Below are 16,486 nucleotides of genomic sequence, written 5' to 3' on the forward strand. Positions count from 1 at the left end.
CAGTCCCAAGATGTGAAAGACAAAAATAAACCTCAGTGACACAGAAAAGACGAAGCTCATTGTGGATGCTTCTAAGACAGCAGGGATTTCATTAATTAATAACACAGCTATGAGCTAAAAAGAATAGAATCTTAATAGTACTTGGAGAGATTTTTACAAATTCATTTAAAATGTAGTATTAATGGAGAAGAGACATGCATAAAATTAGAAGAAAAAAAAAAGGAAGAAGTAATTCTGCTTGGTTTCAGAAACTATTCGTTCCCATCCACTGCCCTCTGGCATAGGAAGCGTAAGCCTACTGATATAGAAAAAAGAGGGAGGAGTACCACGTAAGGCAGAAGGCAGATGTGAGGAGAAACAGGTTGTCTCAAAAATGCAAGAACGTGAGGGGATTACACCCTTGGATGCCCACATTGGTTCCCTGATGAAGAAGTTACCCAAATCTTGCCGCCACTTTCCACACGTGGGGCTTCATCCTTCCCCTCAAATCTGAGGCTCTTCTCCACCTCAGCCCTGCTCCAGGCCCACCCCGTCCCTCGCTGGCTGGCAGAAACCCCCGACCCCCTGCTGCCCTCTCGATGCTGAGGCCAGGGCTAGCACCCAAGGTGACATTACAATCAAATACAGGGCCTGGGAGACTCCAACGAAAGAAATACCAGCAGTTGCCTCCCCAAACCACATCAACTATGTACTTATAATTGAGGTGAATAAGATGGAAAACCAGCTGTGTTATCAATATGAATCATGGTTTACCCTGAGATACCACAGCTCTTTTGTGAAGTCCAGGATTCCTGTGGATAGAAACTTGGGCCTAGTGTGGAAGAGGGTTTTCAACTGATGTGCCACATTTTCCCTTTACGTAGGCTCCTCCCGGACTTTTCAGTTTGAATGGCTATGCCTAGTTTACTGAGCTGAGGTGAAGTCATATGCAGATACCAGAGGCCCAGTATCAACAGGCCTTGGTGTTCCCATCACTCACGAGGCGAGGCGTCTGTCAGAGACGAGGCGTCTGTGCAGACGTAGCACATTCCTGCCTTGGGCTCCCCAGGCACCAGGACTGACGGCTGTGGAAGGTGTGGCTGAGGCCTGTCCGGTATGCTCAGACAGATGATTCATGCAGGCCCTGAACTTCCCTCTCGTTATCACCATGAATGGGTAACTTCTGAATTAATATACTAGAGACCTTAAAGCTTAAATCAAACTTCCAGTTTAACCCTACAGATCGCGAGTGCCACATGATGGGGCCACACTAAAATGATATGGTTCAAAACTAGCAGTCTGAGTTTTCAAGGAAATCGTCATTTTTGCTGAACAGCTAACGATCTTGACTGCTGACATAATGACTTTCCCCCCCCCCACATGATTCAGCCCAATAAAAATTTATAGGGCTCCTACCTCTCCCTGGAGGTCCAAAGTATAGTATGGCTTTCTTAGAAACACTCATTCCTAACCCATATTTGAGAAAACCACGCATCAAAAGAAAGAGATCTGACCATTTCCCTCTTATGCTGTCAAAGAGCCGGACAGAAGGTGGGGAGCGTATACCTTGATGGCCAAGTCACAGTGCTCACTGGCCGTGGTGAGCTGCTCGATGTGCCTGTCCACTTCGGCCACGGACAGGCTGCAGCTGCTCTTCTTCCTGCAGCAGACGACATTCTCCAGCCCCGTCAGCACCCTCTGCAACTCTGAGTTCAGGTCACTGCAATTATCTGTGAGTGAAGGTGGGCACGGAGAGTTAAGCAGGCAGGTGGACAATGAATGCTCTCCATTTCACTCACCATGAGGAGCCTAGTCGGGTAAAATGGAATGGCAATGGAGCTTGATATTCTAGACTTTAATGCTATGGGGCCTCATGAGTCTCTGAGACTTAGAGGCAAGGTAAAGCCTTTACTAAGGAGTTTCAGACCACGGTCACTTTCTAGACAGCCACGCCACGCTAAATGCTCTAGTCTCTCACTGGAAGGCAGCTATGTCTCAAGAACAAAGAAGGGTCCCAGACGAGGCTGTTGGGACTTCAGAAGCCTTCTGGTTAACCTTCCTCCTTAGCCATTCAGACAAATACAGACTCCAGAGAGAGTTTCAGCAAAGATCTCAGAACTTTACTCAACAAAACACAAAGGCCCAGAGTGAGCAGAGACACTAGGCATTAAAAAGCAAAAACAAAAACAAAAAAAAACTGTAAAAGACAGTCCTTGCCTTCAGTGAGCTTATAATCAGGACTTTTTTCTGATATGACCGATCAACATGCTTTACCATTGCAATTTAATCCACTTTTCCGTCAGGGGAATGAAGTTCATATTGTTCTCCATGTAAAGGTCTTGTAAGTCATTCTAATAATTTGATTCTGACTTAAAAATCTGGGTTACTTTCCAAAAAAAAAAAAAAAGAGAGAGAGAGAGAGAGAGAGAACAGAGGGGTAGGGGGGCAGAGGGAGAGAGAGAATCCTAAGCAGACTCCATGACTCGGGGCTTGATCTCGCATCCCTGAGATCATGACTTGAGCCAAAAATCAAGAGTCAGATGCTTAACTAACTGAGCCACCCAGGTGAAAACTCTGGATTAGTTTTAATTGCTGGACATCTAGGGCCTGGTCTGGGAAGAAAAATTAGTTATAATCTTCGTATGAACTACAAATATTTTAGAAGATAATTCTGCTGGGGAAAAAAAAATCCCCTTAAAGTCAAACACAAATAACTTGCTATTTTGGAGTATAGCAAGGCAGGTGTTAAGCAACCTCTCAAAGTGCATTCCTCCCTACATCCCATCTGACTCCTACATGAACGAAGCTCAATGTCTTCAATTTCTCTTCCTAGTTCCTCCTCCCTTCTCATCACGGCTTCCATGCACTAAAACAGTCTATTGCTTTTGGTGCTTACCTTTGGAAGACATCAAGAAACTCAGTACTATAGTAACAGAATATATCAGAATCTTTAATCAACCTTATTTGGCTGCCTGGATCGCCAAGTTACCTGAATCTAGAGAGAAGACAGCCTGAGGCTTTCACACCAAGCAATGGACCCAATTGTTCCCCTTCCTCACACCTGTTCCTTCCCATATCTGTGAAAGGCACTGCCACCCACTCAGTGACATTCAGGTTATCTGTGAGGCAAGCTTCATTTCCTTTTGCCTCACATCTGAAACCCAATCTACCTTCAAAACTTATCCCCAAAGGGACCTCTTCTTACCATCTCCACCGATACCATCACAGTTCAGGCTACCATCATTTCTTCACTGAACCACCCAAACAACCTTCCACCTCCACTCCCCACACTGCAGCCGAAGTGAGCCTCTCAAGGACATAAGTCAAATGTTACTCCCCTTGCCCAAACCACCTAATGGTTTCCCAATGTCATTCAGCTCAAGTTCCAAACTCCTCGCCAGAGTTTGTAAGACTCTGCATGATCAAGACTGATGATGTTCTCAACCCAGGTTGCACTGTGGAATTTTCTGGGGAGCTTTTATAAATTACCCATGTCCAGGCCCCACCCCAGACCAATTAAATCACAGTCTCTAGGGGGTGGGGCTTCCATACCGGGAAAATTTTTAAAGTTCTTCAGATCACTCTCACATGCAGCCAGGGTGAGAACCACAGACCCTGTCCTTGCTTCATCTGCCCACCTCCCCCTCACTTGCTCCACTCTGTTCAGACTCCTGACCTTCTCTCCATCCCTGGAGCGTGCCAATCGCCTATCTGCTCCAGGGCCTCCTTTTCCTTTCTGTTTCCTCTGTCAAGACTGATTTCCACCCAACTCTCCACTTACTCAGGTCTCAGTCAGATGCCACCTCCTCACCAAGCTCTTCCCCATCAAAAGCACGGGGTTCCAGCTCTTCTCCCTGCTCAGTCCCTACCCCATTATCCTATCTTCTTCATGGCAATTACCACTATCTGATCTGACTTATGTGTTTATTACCTCTTCTCTAGTGAAATGTGAGCTCCATGAAGAAGAAACTTTGATCTTCCTCACCACTGAATCTCCAACATAGAAGAGTGCAGGCGATCAAGAATTATTTTTAGGGGGCAAGTATGAACCTCACATCGTGTATTGAAGAAACAGACAGACTGGAAACACAGACGGCCAGCAGCAGCACCTTTCACATCAACCTTATGCTTTTTGTCTTCATCACAGACCATGCCCTGAGCTGCTAACAACTGGAGGACACTCCCCACTGGAGAAGGCCCTCTGGAGAAGGAGTACAGGTGCCCACCCAACTCAAGACAGGGAGGTCCAGAGCATGTCGCGGGAACTCTCTCTGGAGCACACTTAATTCTAAGTAATAATCAGAGAAGTTTCTCCCAATGATCATTTGCCTCGAGGTGCAGGGTTCCTGGTATAGGAGCTGGAGTTTGCATACACTCCTGAATTATTTGCATTAGTAAGTGCTTATGAGTGGGATGAGGAAGAAAGATGCCTCTATCCAGCCATTCCATCTGGATTTCCCTAGCATAGCTCCACCTGATACAGTGATCACACTGGACATGTCTGCCCTAGGCTCTTCTGGCCCGATGATGTTGGGCTCCAAGGAACAGGGGGAGGGTGTATAAATCTGGCCAGTACTTCTTTCTCATTGCTTAACCAAACAGTTGCTGAGTCCTGGTCTCAGGCTAGAAGCAGGGTGCAAAAACGGATAAAAGACTCTCCTCAACCCTGAGAGGCTTACAGATGTACGAGGAAATGCCGCAGTCCCTTCTCTCAGCTGTCCACCCCGGGGAAAGTGACCACAGAGAACACAGTGCTAGTACAGGATGGAGAATCAGGAGATGAGGAGGGTATGTAAGTTAATGTCCAGACTGGAAAGAGCTGAGCTTCTTCCCTTTGAACCAAAGAGGGCCATTAATGCTTTCCGTGGTCTTAGGAAGCCAAATGTCTAAGGCACAGGTTGGATGGTGAACCCCACATGTTCTGCCTGTTACCCACGGAGCTCTGCACAGCGGTTTTACACAAGTCCCACTAGTGGTCAGATGACGCATGCTGTCTTTTTGTCATTCTTCAGTTTAGGAGGACAAGGTGGCCTCCCAAGGACAAGGTGGTTCCCCAAGTGCTGCCCCCCAGAACCAATCACCATTCACCCCGAGCACCAGTGCTGCTCCATACAGGGTGGAATTAGCTTTCAGAGTCTGTGCCATATTCCTCTAGATATTGCATTGGAATAAATTCTCAATCCCTTCTCCTGACCTACACCGCTCTGCATCATCTGGCCCCTGCCACAGACGATAGCTTCAACACCACAGCCTGAGGCAGTGGGAGTCTCCACAAAAGGCAAGAGAGATTAAGGGACCTCTTGTTAAATGAAGGGACCAGAGGGCAGGACAAATCAAAGCCACAATGAGATATCACCTCACACCCATTAGGATGGCTACTATTTACAACAACAACAACAACAACAACAACAACAACAACAGAAAATAATGTGTTGGTAAGGATATGAAGAGAAAATTAGCATCCTTGTGCCCTACTGGTGGGAATGTAAAATGGTGCAATGGCTGTGAAAAACACTATGGCAGTTCCTCAAAAATTAAAAACAAAACTACCCTCTCCTCCAGCGATCCCATTTCTCAATCCAATTTCAAAAAGAGCTGGAAGTAGGTCTCAAATAGATACCTGTACACCCACGTTTGTAGCAACCTTATAACACAACAGTCAAAGGTGGAAGTAACCCGAGTGCCCGTTGCCCAATGAATGGAGAAACTAGACTGTGGCCTATCTACACAACGGAATGTTATCTGCCTTCAGGAGGAAGGAAATTTGGACGCGGCTACCACATGGATGCACCTGGAGAACAGTGTACCAGAAATAAGCCAGGTCTGAAAGGACAAACAGGACATGACTCCCTTAGTGAGGGACCTCGAGAAGCCCTTACCAGGGGTTGGGGGATGTGGCAATGCTGCTTAGCAGACACACGGTTTCTGTTTGGGAAGATGAGAAAGTCCTGGAAATGGATGGTTGTGGGGGTGGCACAACTCTGCATGGACTTATGCCCCTGAACTCCACACTTGTCATGAACGTGACACGGGGGCTGACCCACTACAGCACCTCAGGCCGTGCCGTGCCGTGTTTATTTCAGAAAGGTGACAGCTTGGCCCCACACGCTGAGGACAAAGAGGAGGCCCTTGGTACAGGTACACATTCTGTTAATGGAGGTTATTGTTATCCTTCCAAAGAAGAATGTGAAGTCTGTAGCAAACACCCACACGTACGGGGAACAGCGACTGGACCCAGGGAAAGGCCAAGGAGGCTCACACAGCTGCTGGGGCCGACCCTTCCACTTAACCCTGAGCTTCCTGGCAGCCAGAGCAAAGATGAAACCTCTCCTGTCAGAAAGGACGAAGCATTCCGGTTTCCCAAGAGAGACCATCTGGTTTTAGCAACAGAGGCTGAAAGATTTTAGGTACATGTGGTGTAAAGCCATACGACTGCGAGGCTCGTCAGACCCCGTCTCAAAGACAGGCAGATCTCAGATGGTTTCTTCCTATGCTAACCTTCCATTAAAGTGAAGCTGTGGGCCGTTGAAGTAAACGTGAAGGAAATCTGGGAAGAAGTTCACACAGTCTTGGCACTGTGCCCTCCAGCTGTCCGATTTGCTGTAAAGTTGAGACAGAGGACACAGAAGAAGAAATGGAATGAGCATCTCCCTTTGACCAGAGGACACAGACCAGCCACCTGCAGCCCAGGGTGCGTGTTGTTTGGATGCCGGGAGTGGATATCTGGCAAGGCCTTTTTGGGTTTTGTTTTTTAAAACAGTTTTGAATTAATTGTCAGCATTTGAACGTCATTAGAATTTATGGCTCTCCGTGTCAAGTCAGGTCCGGCAATATGGGGCCCCTTCGGACTTGGCCTGGCCACGGCGCTCCTCTGCTACCCTCACTGCCCCTCGCTGCCCTCTCGCCCCGTCTGTCTGCAGCTCGGCCTCAGCTGTCAGTTCTGTGACTTTTCCCAGTTAGATTTCTGGGAGGAGCTGAAGACAGGACAGCTCAGGTTCATTTTTCTAATGAGACCCCAGAGGCTTAGATTTTTATGTTGCTGTTTGAGGGAAGACCCCCGTGCTAGAAGAATCTAGAAAGAGGGTCAGAGGGCATTCATGGCCATAAGAATTAAGCCTAACCAGTGTGCTTGCATGGTTCAATACAGATACTATAGTTTTGTTCTTTCTCCCTCAGGATCAACTCAGCCTACCCCCCGAGTTCCATACAAGAAACTATGACAGCGTTGATTCATTTTGAATCAGGTGTCAGAGGCTGCCTGGTCTTTGTTTTTTGAACCGCTATAAAAACCCTAACCCCAATAAAACATTAGCCATTAGAAACACTCCCCTGGTCCACCTGATTCTGAGCTGTGCACTTGTACCAGAATGGATCTGCTCCAAAACATGGTCCCAGTCTCCAGAGTACACACTCGTGGGGCTCCCCTCCAGAGTTAATGGCCATGTGTCTGCCTTGCCTGGAAGCCTCTCCTTCTCCTCTTCCTAAGGGCTCTTTTTCAAGCTTCGCCTTGAAATACCCTTTTCTGGAAGTCTTCCCTGATTCCCTACAGTCTTTAAAAGATATCTTCCTTAAAATGTTTTTAATTGTACTGTAGCGGCCACACAATGTTACATTAGTTTCAGGTGTACGACGCGTGACTGGTCAAGTCTATACACTATGCTTTGCTCACAAGCGTAGCTGCTGTCACCACCACTATTATAATACTGTTGACTCTATTCCCTCTGCTGTGCCTTTCCTCCCTGAGACTGACTCATCCCATAACCAGAAGCCTGTATCTCCCACCCCCCACACATTTTGCCCATCCCCTGCTTACCCATTGTCTTGTATTTACTTCTTTCTTTGAGGCATCGCATCCCTTGTAATTATTTATTAACTGACACATCGACCCTACTAAGCCCAGCCCTGGGGACCAACGACAGTTTATTAGTCCTGTGTTCCCAGATGCTCGCAACAGTGGGCGTGGGATCATTCTCAGTAAAGACTACCTGAGCTGAACGTGTAAAAGAAAGGGAAGACTTTTTGTAAATCAGCTTTTCTAAGTATCCAGTTTTTGTTCGTCTGCTCACTGGTAAAGAATCATCACATCTAAGACCTGTCTCGGGGCAGACCACACCCTGCTAAAGAGGCAGAAAGCTTTCAGTCGGGGGGATCCCCAAGGTGGACGTGCCCGCTCCAGCTGGAGCTGCTGGGCACCGAGCATCTGAGCCGGTCTAAGGGACAGAAGCCGCGGGAGGCTTGCTGGGCACAGTCCAAGGGCCTTCCCTGGGAGGTGTGGCAGCTCAGGGCATAACCGTGACCCCCACGGCCTTCCAAGGGCCAGCACGCGTCCCCCCACCTCTGTTCGGATGGGCACGCGTCGTGTCTTCTAAGGCAAGTAGAGGAAAGAGCTACAGATTCTTCCAGCGGCAACGCAGATGTTCTGCCGAGAGGCCAGAGGTGACGTCCTGGGGACCTAATAGTCCAGCCCCTGTTGTGGCTCCAGGGCTGAAGCCAGGAAGGCGAGGCTTTCAGGCTTTCCTGTATAAGCAGTTCCCTCCGGGCAGCAGGCAGCGAGCAAGAGGCAAAACCAGAACAAAGCAACACCGAAAATGAAGAAGTAGGAGGAGGGGACGGAAGGGTCTGTGAGAACGGAGGAAGGCAGTATTCAGGCAGGTTGCACCCTGCGTAACACGCACAGGGCCTGCGTCTCCTGAAGGCAAGAGGACGCGGAGGAACCGTGCATCTCAACGTCGCTGTCAGAGGACAACCCGCTATCTTGAACTTCCTGTGGCGACACAGTCGTGAGGGCACATCGTCGCCCTGTATATTCTGCGAAAAATGCTAACCTCAAATCTGAGAGTAAGAAAACAAGCAGGGGCGCCTGGGTGGCACAGCGGTTAAGCGTCTGCCTTCAGCTCAGGGCGTGATCCCGGCGTTATGGGATCGAGCCCCACATCAGGCTCCTCCGCTGGGAGCCTGCTTCTTCCTCTCCCACTCCCCCTGCTTGTGTTCCCTCTCTCGCTGGCTGTCTCTCTCTCTGTCGAATAAATAAAAATAAAATCTTTAAAAAAAAAAAAAAGAAAAAAGAAAACAAGCAGACCGTCCAGACGGAGGACTTTGTATGGCACAACAAACTGGCCTCTTCAGAAATGTCAATGTCATGAAGGACAAGGAAGGCGGGGGACCTGTTCTAGATGAAAGGAGCATAAAGAGACATGGTAACTAAATATAACGTGTGAGCCTTGACTGGAGCCTGGATTAAACAAAAGCAACAAAAGACATGAATGGTACATTTGGGGGAAATTTGAATATGGACTATATATAACGTTCCATCTGGGTTAAAATTCTCGGGTATGATGAAAGTGCTGTGGTTAAAAAGGAGACGTTCCCCGTTCTCTTAAGGTTTGTGCTGATATATTTAGGGTGAAGCATCGTGAGGTCTGCAACTTACTTTCAAATAGCTCCGGAAAAATATTTCCGCGTGTGCAGAAAATCAAATGTGGCATAGCGTTAACGACTAGTCAATCTAGGCAAAGGGTTTCCTGGGGTTCATTCTATCATTTATGTAAGTTTGACGTTTTTCAAAATAAAAAGTTGAGAGGGAAGCAAATACCTTACCATTCAGGGTCAGAAGGCCTGACAGAGCGTGGGTACACTGAGTCTAGATGTGACCTGGGGACCCCAGTGATGATCCGTTTCTTAGGGCAGCCACGGGAACCAGAATGCTTTCCTGAAAAAGTGTCACTGCCACACCCAAATCACCCCCGAAGGCCACAGGAGCAAGTCAGGGTGGGAGCCACCAGCCACCACCCTGGCCGGGTCCTAACTTCGCCCGGAGGGATGGGTTTCTTTTCCCCAAAGAAAACAAAGCTGTATTTTCAGGACTTCTATTTCAGTCAAATCTTAGCAGCCTGAATTTGTTTTCATTTTTGCTATTGTCATTTTCCAGTTTGTTTCTCTACAACATCACCGCTGACTGCTCTCCCCCAAGCTCACTAACCCTTTTCAGACAGGCCCTTGTCTCACACCCTCAAGAGCAAACAGTGACAAGCGCAGAGTAGGCTGTAGGTCCCAGTCCCAGACCCCAGGGCTCTCGCTGAGGCAGGGATGGGAGAATTTCCAAAGCTTCCAGAAGAAGGGGCAGATGTGCCTCTGACATCCAAACGCGGTCAACACAACCCTTTCCCTCAGAACAATGGTCACAATGTTGGTTGGAGTTGTAGTAACACTAGGCAGGTCCCATACTTTATTCCCATTACTTTCACAGGCTAGTCTTGGAAGCAAACACTTCTTTATAGCGCTGGCTTTAAGGAAAAACATGCCATGAGTTTCAAATAACCAAAAACCACAATCTAACCTGAAGGGACATGGTCTGTTTAGAAAATCGAGTTTCTGAAATCTCAACATTTACAGGAATTCATTTTGAACAAATGTGGTGGATCAATGCCTTGGCATTTGCATCTTATACCCCAAGTGTCTTGGAGGGGCTGAAAAGAATTATTGAGTACAATTTGAGGGAAAAATTCCCAAGTAACATAAACTGCAGTGGGGCACTGACCTTTCCTGCCTTCAAGCTTGATTACTCTAAGGAAAGTTCCAGAATGATTTTAGATGGACTCTTCAGTCCCTCTGCCTTGCTGACGTTCTCAGACTGGTCTTGTTTGACCAGGCTCGGATCCCAAGGAGAAAGCACACGGCCAACTCAAAGAGTCTTCTAGTGGGAGTCAATGTTCAGAACGTCAAAGTCTCCTCTGTGAGCCACTTGGGAGAAATTAAGCTGCCCAAAGTAAAGAGAAGGGGAAAAAGGGCAACAAAGGGCTCAGCCTATTCCTTCAGCTACTCAAGGTGCTGTTTTCAGCCCCATCTAACCTTTCCAACCCATGGACTGGCTCCTCAAAGTCCCAGAATCAGGTTATACATAATCCGATTGTCTTTTAAAAATTCTTTGCTGGAGAATAACTGGCTATCTAGTCCCCTCATTCCTAACAAAATGCAAATTTTCTCCAGACAGGCTCCTTCGCCTTTGTAACCACTTCTCTCCAACCCTGCAGAAACCGTTTTTTGGAGGGGGCAGGGCTGCCTTTCCCTGCCTGACCCCCCTTCTCCTCACTGGGAGTGGCTGCTTGACACTTTGGAACATTTTTCCTGAAGCCATTAAGCCTCATTGGCCACGAAGCCAGGGAAATCTGGCTTTAACGTTAAACATATTTCATAGTCACAGCCGTGCCAAAGAGGCAGGTTTCATGTGTAAATTCTTCCTTGGTTGCCCTCCAAAAACTACTCATAAGGAGGAAATCTCTATCTAAATGATCCCACCAGCAAACAAGGTATCATATGCTTCCTTTCATCCCAAAGGGGATTATAGTTTAGCATTGCGAGATTCCAGAAAAATAAGAATTTCTCACCTAAAACCAGAAGAGATCTCAAAATAAGGAGCAGAACCCAACACAGGCTGTGCAAAGGTCCATCGGACCGAGGATTCTGTTCTGTGAACAACGGCTCCAGATGGCCTCTGCCGTTCCACGAACAGAGCTGGGGAAGCAGCCTGCTGGGGAGCGCACCGCACACACGCACACACACGTGCACTAACATGTGCGCTGCGAGGAGCCCGTGCACACATCTGTGTTCTGCTCTATGGCAACACCCAGAATCATCTGGCCTCGAAGTGTTGTTTTCTGAGATGGAGGCCTGCAAAACCGCGATTCACAACAAACACTGCGATTCAGCCAGGTGCTGGGATGGCACAGCTGTTCCCCCGGTTCCCCCATCAGCACAGAGACCTCAAAGGACTCCAGGACGCGGAGCACGCTAACCACAGGCACGTTTCGCTGTTTCGGCAGAGGCGCGTAAGAGCGAAACCAGCCACGGAAACAGGGGCGTCAACGCCAGCAACAACTGACCAGCTGTGTGGCTTTGGACAAGTGACTCGCGCCCTCTGAACTCTGTCAATTTCACGGGCCAGGGGCTTTACAGGGCCTCCACTCAAGGCTGAGGATTACACATGAGGGTGCATGCAAACGCTCCACCCAAGGTGAGCGAGCAAAACGTGTTATCCGTTATAGCCAGCCTCTCTTGACAGAGCTCTTTGCCGGGCTGAGGGAATAGAAGTCCCAAGCTACCACTCCTACCTTGTCTTTGTCTATTTGATTACCTTTATTTTCCAAACTGTGTGACCAGGTTTGAACAGAGCAAGAGCAATTTAAGATGCAATGTGACACTGCCGGCACCTTCCTCCTTCCGGGGCCTGGTCAGGCAAGTCAAAGAACTTTCTAAATTGCTGGTTTACTCCTCCAGGGCCTGAGGACAGTGCCCAGGAGCCAGCTTACTGGGGCAGCCTGGATCTGACAGGTGGGGTTTGAAAACAAAAGAAAAGTGCTTTCCGATGAAGGGAATAGATGGGACTAACTCCTGCTATGTTAAATGACGCTCAGGAAATACACTGCAGCAAACTCTGCATATAAAATCCAGCTCAAGAAAACCTCTGGGTTGCTAATGCAGGCTTGCAAATATAGCAACCATAATGAAACGGCTGCTTTTTAATGATTTCCTATAATGGTGTTTATATATGGAAGCTTTTTCCCCTATTGAAGCAGTTTAATTGGAAAATGGCAAAGGAGTAAGGAGAGGCAGATGTCCAGTTCCATTGAACACACCCGGGGCCCGCGCTCCGCAGCAGCCTCCATGCACCTCCTCCTTGCAGTCCCCGTGCCTGCCTTCCTCGGGGACCCGGCAGGTGCAGGCCCTCTGCCTCCCATGCTCTCCCCTTCCCCTGCTCTTTACCTGCCTCGCTCCCGCCTGTCCCTCCGCTTTCTGCTAGATGCGACCTCACGCATGCCTTCGTCGTGGCTCCTGCCCCCGGGGTGCGGCTAGGAGCCACTGTCCATCTCCTGTCGTGGGCCTTACCTCACTGTGGGTCATTCCCGTTTGCTCGTTGGCATCCTCCAGAGAACCGTGAGCTCCAAGATGCATTCGCTGCTACTCAGTACCTGGGTGCCTCCTGTGTGGGCACTGTTATAACTGGCAGACGGGACAGCGGACGTCCCTGCCCTCGTGGTGCCTGCATTCTGGATTCTCACGTGAGGGGCTGGTAACCAGTACTAATACACCATAAAAGAAAGGCACATGCAGCCTATCGCCAGGAAGTGTGAAGTGCTGTGAGGAGAACTGAAGCCAGAAAGCGAGGAGAGTGCCTGGCAGTGAGGGTGAGGCAAGGCCACAGGGCTCCACCCAGGCCCTCTGACAGTCGGGGAGGCCGAGGGTCGGCTCAGGGAAGGACCGCTCCGGGAAGAAGGAGCAGTGAGCAAGACAAGCTGGTCAGGTGTGAGGGGCAGCATGGAAGCCAGCGCGGCCCGAGGCGGGGGACACCCAGTTCTGTGGGGGCCTACAGTCCGAGGTCAGGAGTCGGGACGTCACTCTCGGTGTGCAAGATGGGAGCGAGCGAGGACAGCGATCTGAGGGCAGATCCGGTGTCTCACGCCCCCAGTCCCTTGCCCGGCACGCAGTGAGATGCTGAATAAATGAATCAGGGTTCCTTTTTGGCAGAGGACACACACTGACATTGGGCAGATGGGGTCCCCTCCCCCCAGGAGCACGGTCTCGTAGGCAGAGAAACTACCGCTGGCTATAATGAACACATATTTACAGTGGAGAAAAGGATGGGAAGAAAGGATTTGAGATCCACCGTTTGGGAAAATGAAGGCAGCTCGCAGCACAGACAGGCACACCAGCTCCTGGGTAGACAGCCGGGGCTACTGAGCGCTCTGGAGGAGCTCCGAGGAGGTCCGCCGTAAAGATGCCCGGCCCACTGGAATAGGTTTATCCCCCTACTTCCCAATCTTACTTGACTGAGAAACTTCATTGGAGTGTGGGGCACTTCTCTCATAAAATACACGTTCAGAGACATGAATGGAGGGATCAGCGTAAGCGTATCTCTCTGCCTGAATGGGAACATCCTGGCTGCCTACACCTGTGCCACTCCCGAGGCCGGAAGGCAGAGGCCAGAGCCTGGGGCCCCTGGGTTAGAGACTGTGATGCTGGTATAGCAGCACGTGGGACGTGGGCGCACAGCTGGGATGGTCCCAGGAGGGTGCGTGTGTTCTAACTCAAGGCCTGGATAGGGGTTCAGGTGAGTTTCAGAGAGGCAGTTTCAGCCTGAAGCCAAGAGCCTAGGATCCAGGAGGTGCCCCCGCTCCTCACTCCATTTCTATTGGCATCACATCGGTATCAGTATACAGCTCTCCATGCCTTTGAGGGCCTCAGCACCCATCCATCCTGCTGACCCCTTCCTTTTTAGAGCTTTCTCTGCCCCACTGACTTCCCAGACGTGGCTCTCCTCCTTTCCTCCTACAGCTGTAGGCAGCCAACTGCTTGAGGGACTCGCTGCCTGCTTCACTTGTTCATCCCCACAAACATCCCTGAACACACGCTCTGCGCCCGGCCCAGTGGTGGGCTCTGGAGATCTGCTAGTAGAGAAACATACTTCTGCCCAGTGGAGGTTAATGGGATAGTCAGTCAAGTAAAGAACTAGAAATACGTCATTTAAAATTTCAGTTCGGTAGAAGGAGGAGACAAACGGGCCGTGATAGAATCAGTACAGGAAGGTGCAGGCTGGTGCCCGTGAGATGCTTTCAGAGGAAGTGCATTTAAACCGAGACTAAAATGAGGGGGGACGCGCCCCAGCCAGGAGCTCTGCTGGGTCTCCTCCTTGGCTGGTGGCCCTTAAGGCTTAGGCCCCAGTTCTCTGCACTCCTCGCTCTACCGTGGCCTCCCACGCTTTGATAACTGTCTGCGCATAACCCAGTGTCTCCTAACTGCTTTTCTTCTGCCCAGACCTCTCCTGTTGGCTTCTCATGGCTACCTGCTGCCTTCTGAAGCATCTCTACCCAGACACCTCGAGACACCTCAAACTTATGCCCAAACAAAACACAGGCACTCGCCCTGCACTCCCACTTCCTTCAAGTAAAACAAAACAAAACTCGAAGCAAAACCACCTGGCCCTTTGTCCTATGCTCCTGTGTCGGCACTCGGCAGTGTCGTCACCCATTGTGCGATCTAGACACTCAGAGAACATCTCCACATAAATACTTCCTTTTCCCGTTTCTAACCCTTCAGCAGATCTTGCGAACGTTATATCTTTCTAGATCTTAACTACCACCACCCTGATCCTAGCAATAATCGTACCCACCGAGACTTCAGCAATGGTTTCCTAGCTGCCTCCCCCATTTGTTCTTGATCCACCAATTCTCTTTACTACAGAATGATTGATTCAAAATGCAAACTTGATCATTGCACCCCCTTCCCCCACTACTCAAATCTTTCAGTAGTTTCTTGTGCATCTTTGACCAAAGGTCAAACTCTCTACCATGGTCTATGAGGTCTTGCATGCTATGGTTCCCGCCTACCTCTCCATCTCACACCTCTAGGCCCTCCATCCACAATGACCTCTTTTCATCTCCTTGAACGCATCCACTCTCCCACCCTCCCCTGAATGCACCTCCTCCTTTAACTGGTTAATTCCTATTTACTCTCCAGCTCTCAGCTCAAATATCACTTCCTAGAAGCAGCTCTTCTAGAATCTCAAACGGAATCAAATTCCTTTGATAAACTCTCATGGTACTATGTTCCTTAATGTTACAGCACTTTCATAATTAATATAAAAGTGTACTATATTCAAGTCTCTCTCCCCAAAGAAATTTTAGGTTCTAAGAAATTTACATTACGTTTATGCCTCCTTCTCCTAGCCCTTCTTCTATCTTCCCTACATTTGAACATTTCCTAAGATACGGTGCTCCTCCCTCTTCTGACTCCACACTCTTTTGACCACAGAGATCTCCTTACCTCATAACTTCAAAGCCTTTATCCTCAACCCTAATCTCTCCAAAGATCCAGTTAAGCATCTCCAAGTAGACCAGTGGTTTTGCAACATCTTGCGGGTTGACTGCGGCCCGCAGCAGAAACATTTCATTTGGCAACTTACTACACATACACATACTCAACAAATAAGTTTCATGAAGTAATACTGTCATTTTATTTTTTTCCTATTTGATTTCACTTAAAAAATATTTTTCATTTAATCTCAAGATCCACTAACAGGTCATGACCTGCGGTTTTAAAACACCGAACCAAGTATTCCCAGATGGACATTTCTCTACAACCTCAAACAATACATTTATTTCCCAACTCATTGCTCAACCGAACATTCTTACTAAGAACTATGATCATTCTTAGTCACTCAGGATCAACAGGTTAGAGTCATTTTGGATTCCTTCTTACCCAACGGCTGCTAAAGCCTATTGGTTCTTCCACCACAATGTGTTGCCACCCATTCCATCCTTCCCATTCCTGCCATCATAGCTCAGACTTTACTGTAACTTGGAACACTACTACAGCCTTTTCAGCTGGTTCCCTATCTCCAGAATTTTCACATAGGAGTACTCTATGTTTGAATCACAAACATCAGGCCAGAAAGCTCATTCACCTCTTTAGTTTCAACAGAGTAGCACGTACGGGACTCAAATGGCTGTGCTTT

At 48.7% G+C, this 16,486-nt stretch overlaps 1 protein-coding gene across 1 annotated transcript in view; it reads right to left on the minus strand.

The window, feature by feature from the left end:
- Nucleotides 1-16,486, minus strand: part of MCC (MCC regulator of WNT signaling pathway) — a 407,237-nt gene that overhangs the window by 66,793 nt on the left and 323,958 nt on the right. Inside the window, 1 exon segment of the mRNA XM_034656615.1 lies at nt 1,546-1,709. Within this exon segment, the coding sequence (XP_034512506.1) occupies nt 1,546-1,709 (164 nt within the window).

This window comes from Ailuropoda melanoleuca, chromosome 3, assembly GCF_002007445.2.
Source record: "Ailuropoda melanoleuca isolate Jingjing chromosome 3, ASM200744v2, whole genome shotgun sequence".
In the NCBI taxonomy this organism is placed as follows: Eukaryota; Metazoa; Chordata; class Mammalia; order Carnivora; family Ursidae; genus Ailuropoda; species Ailuropoda melanoleuca.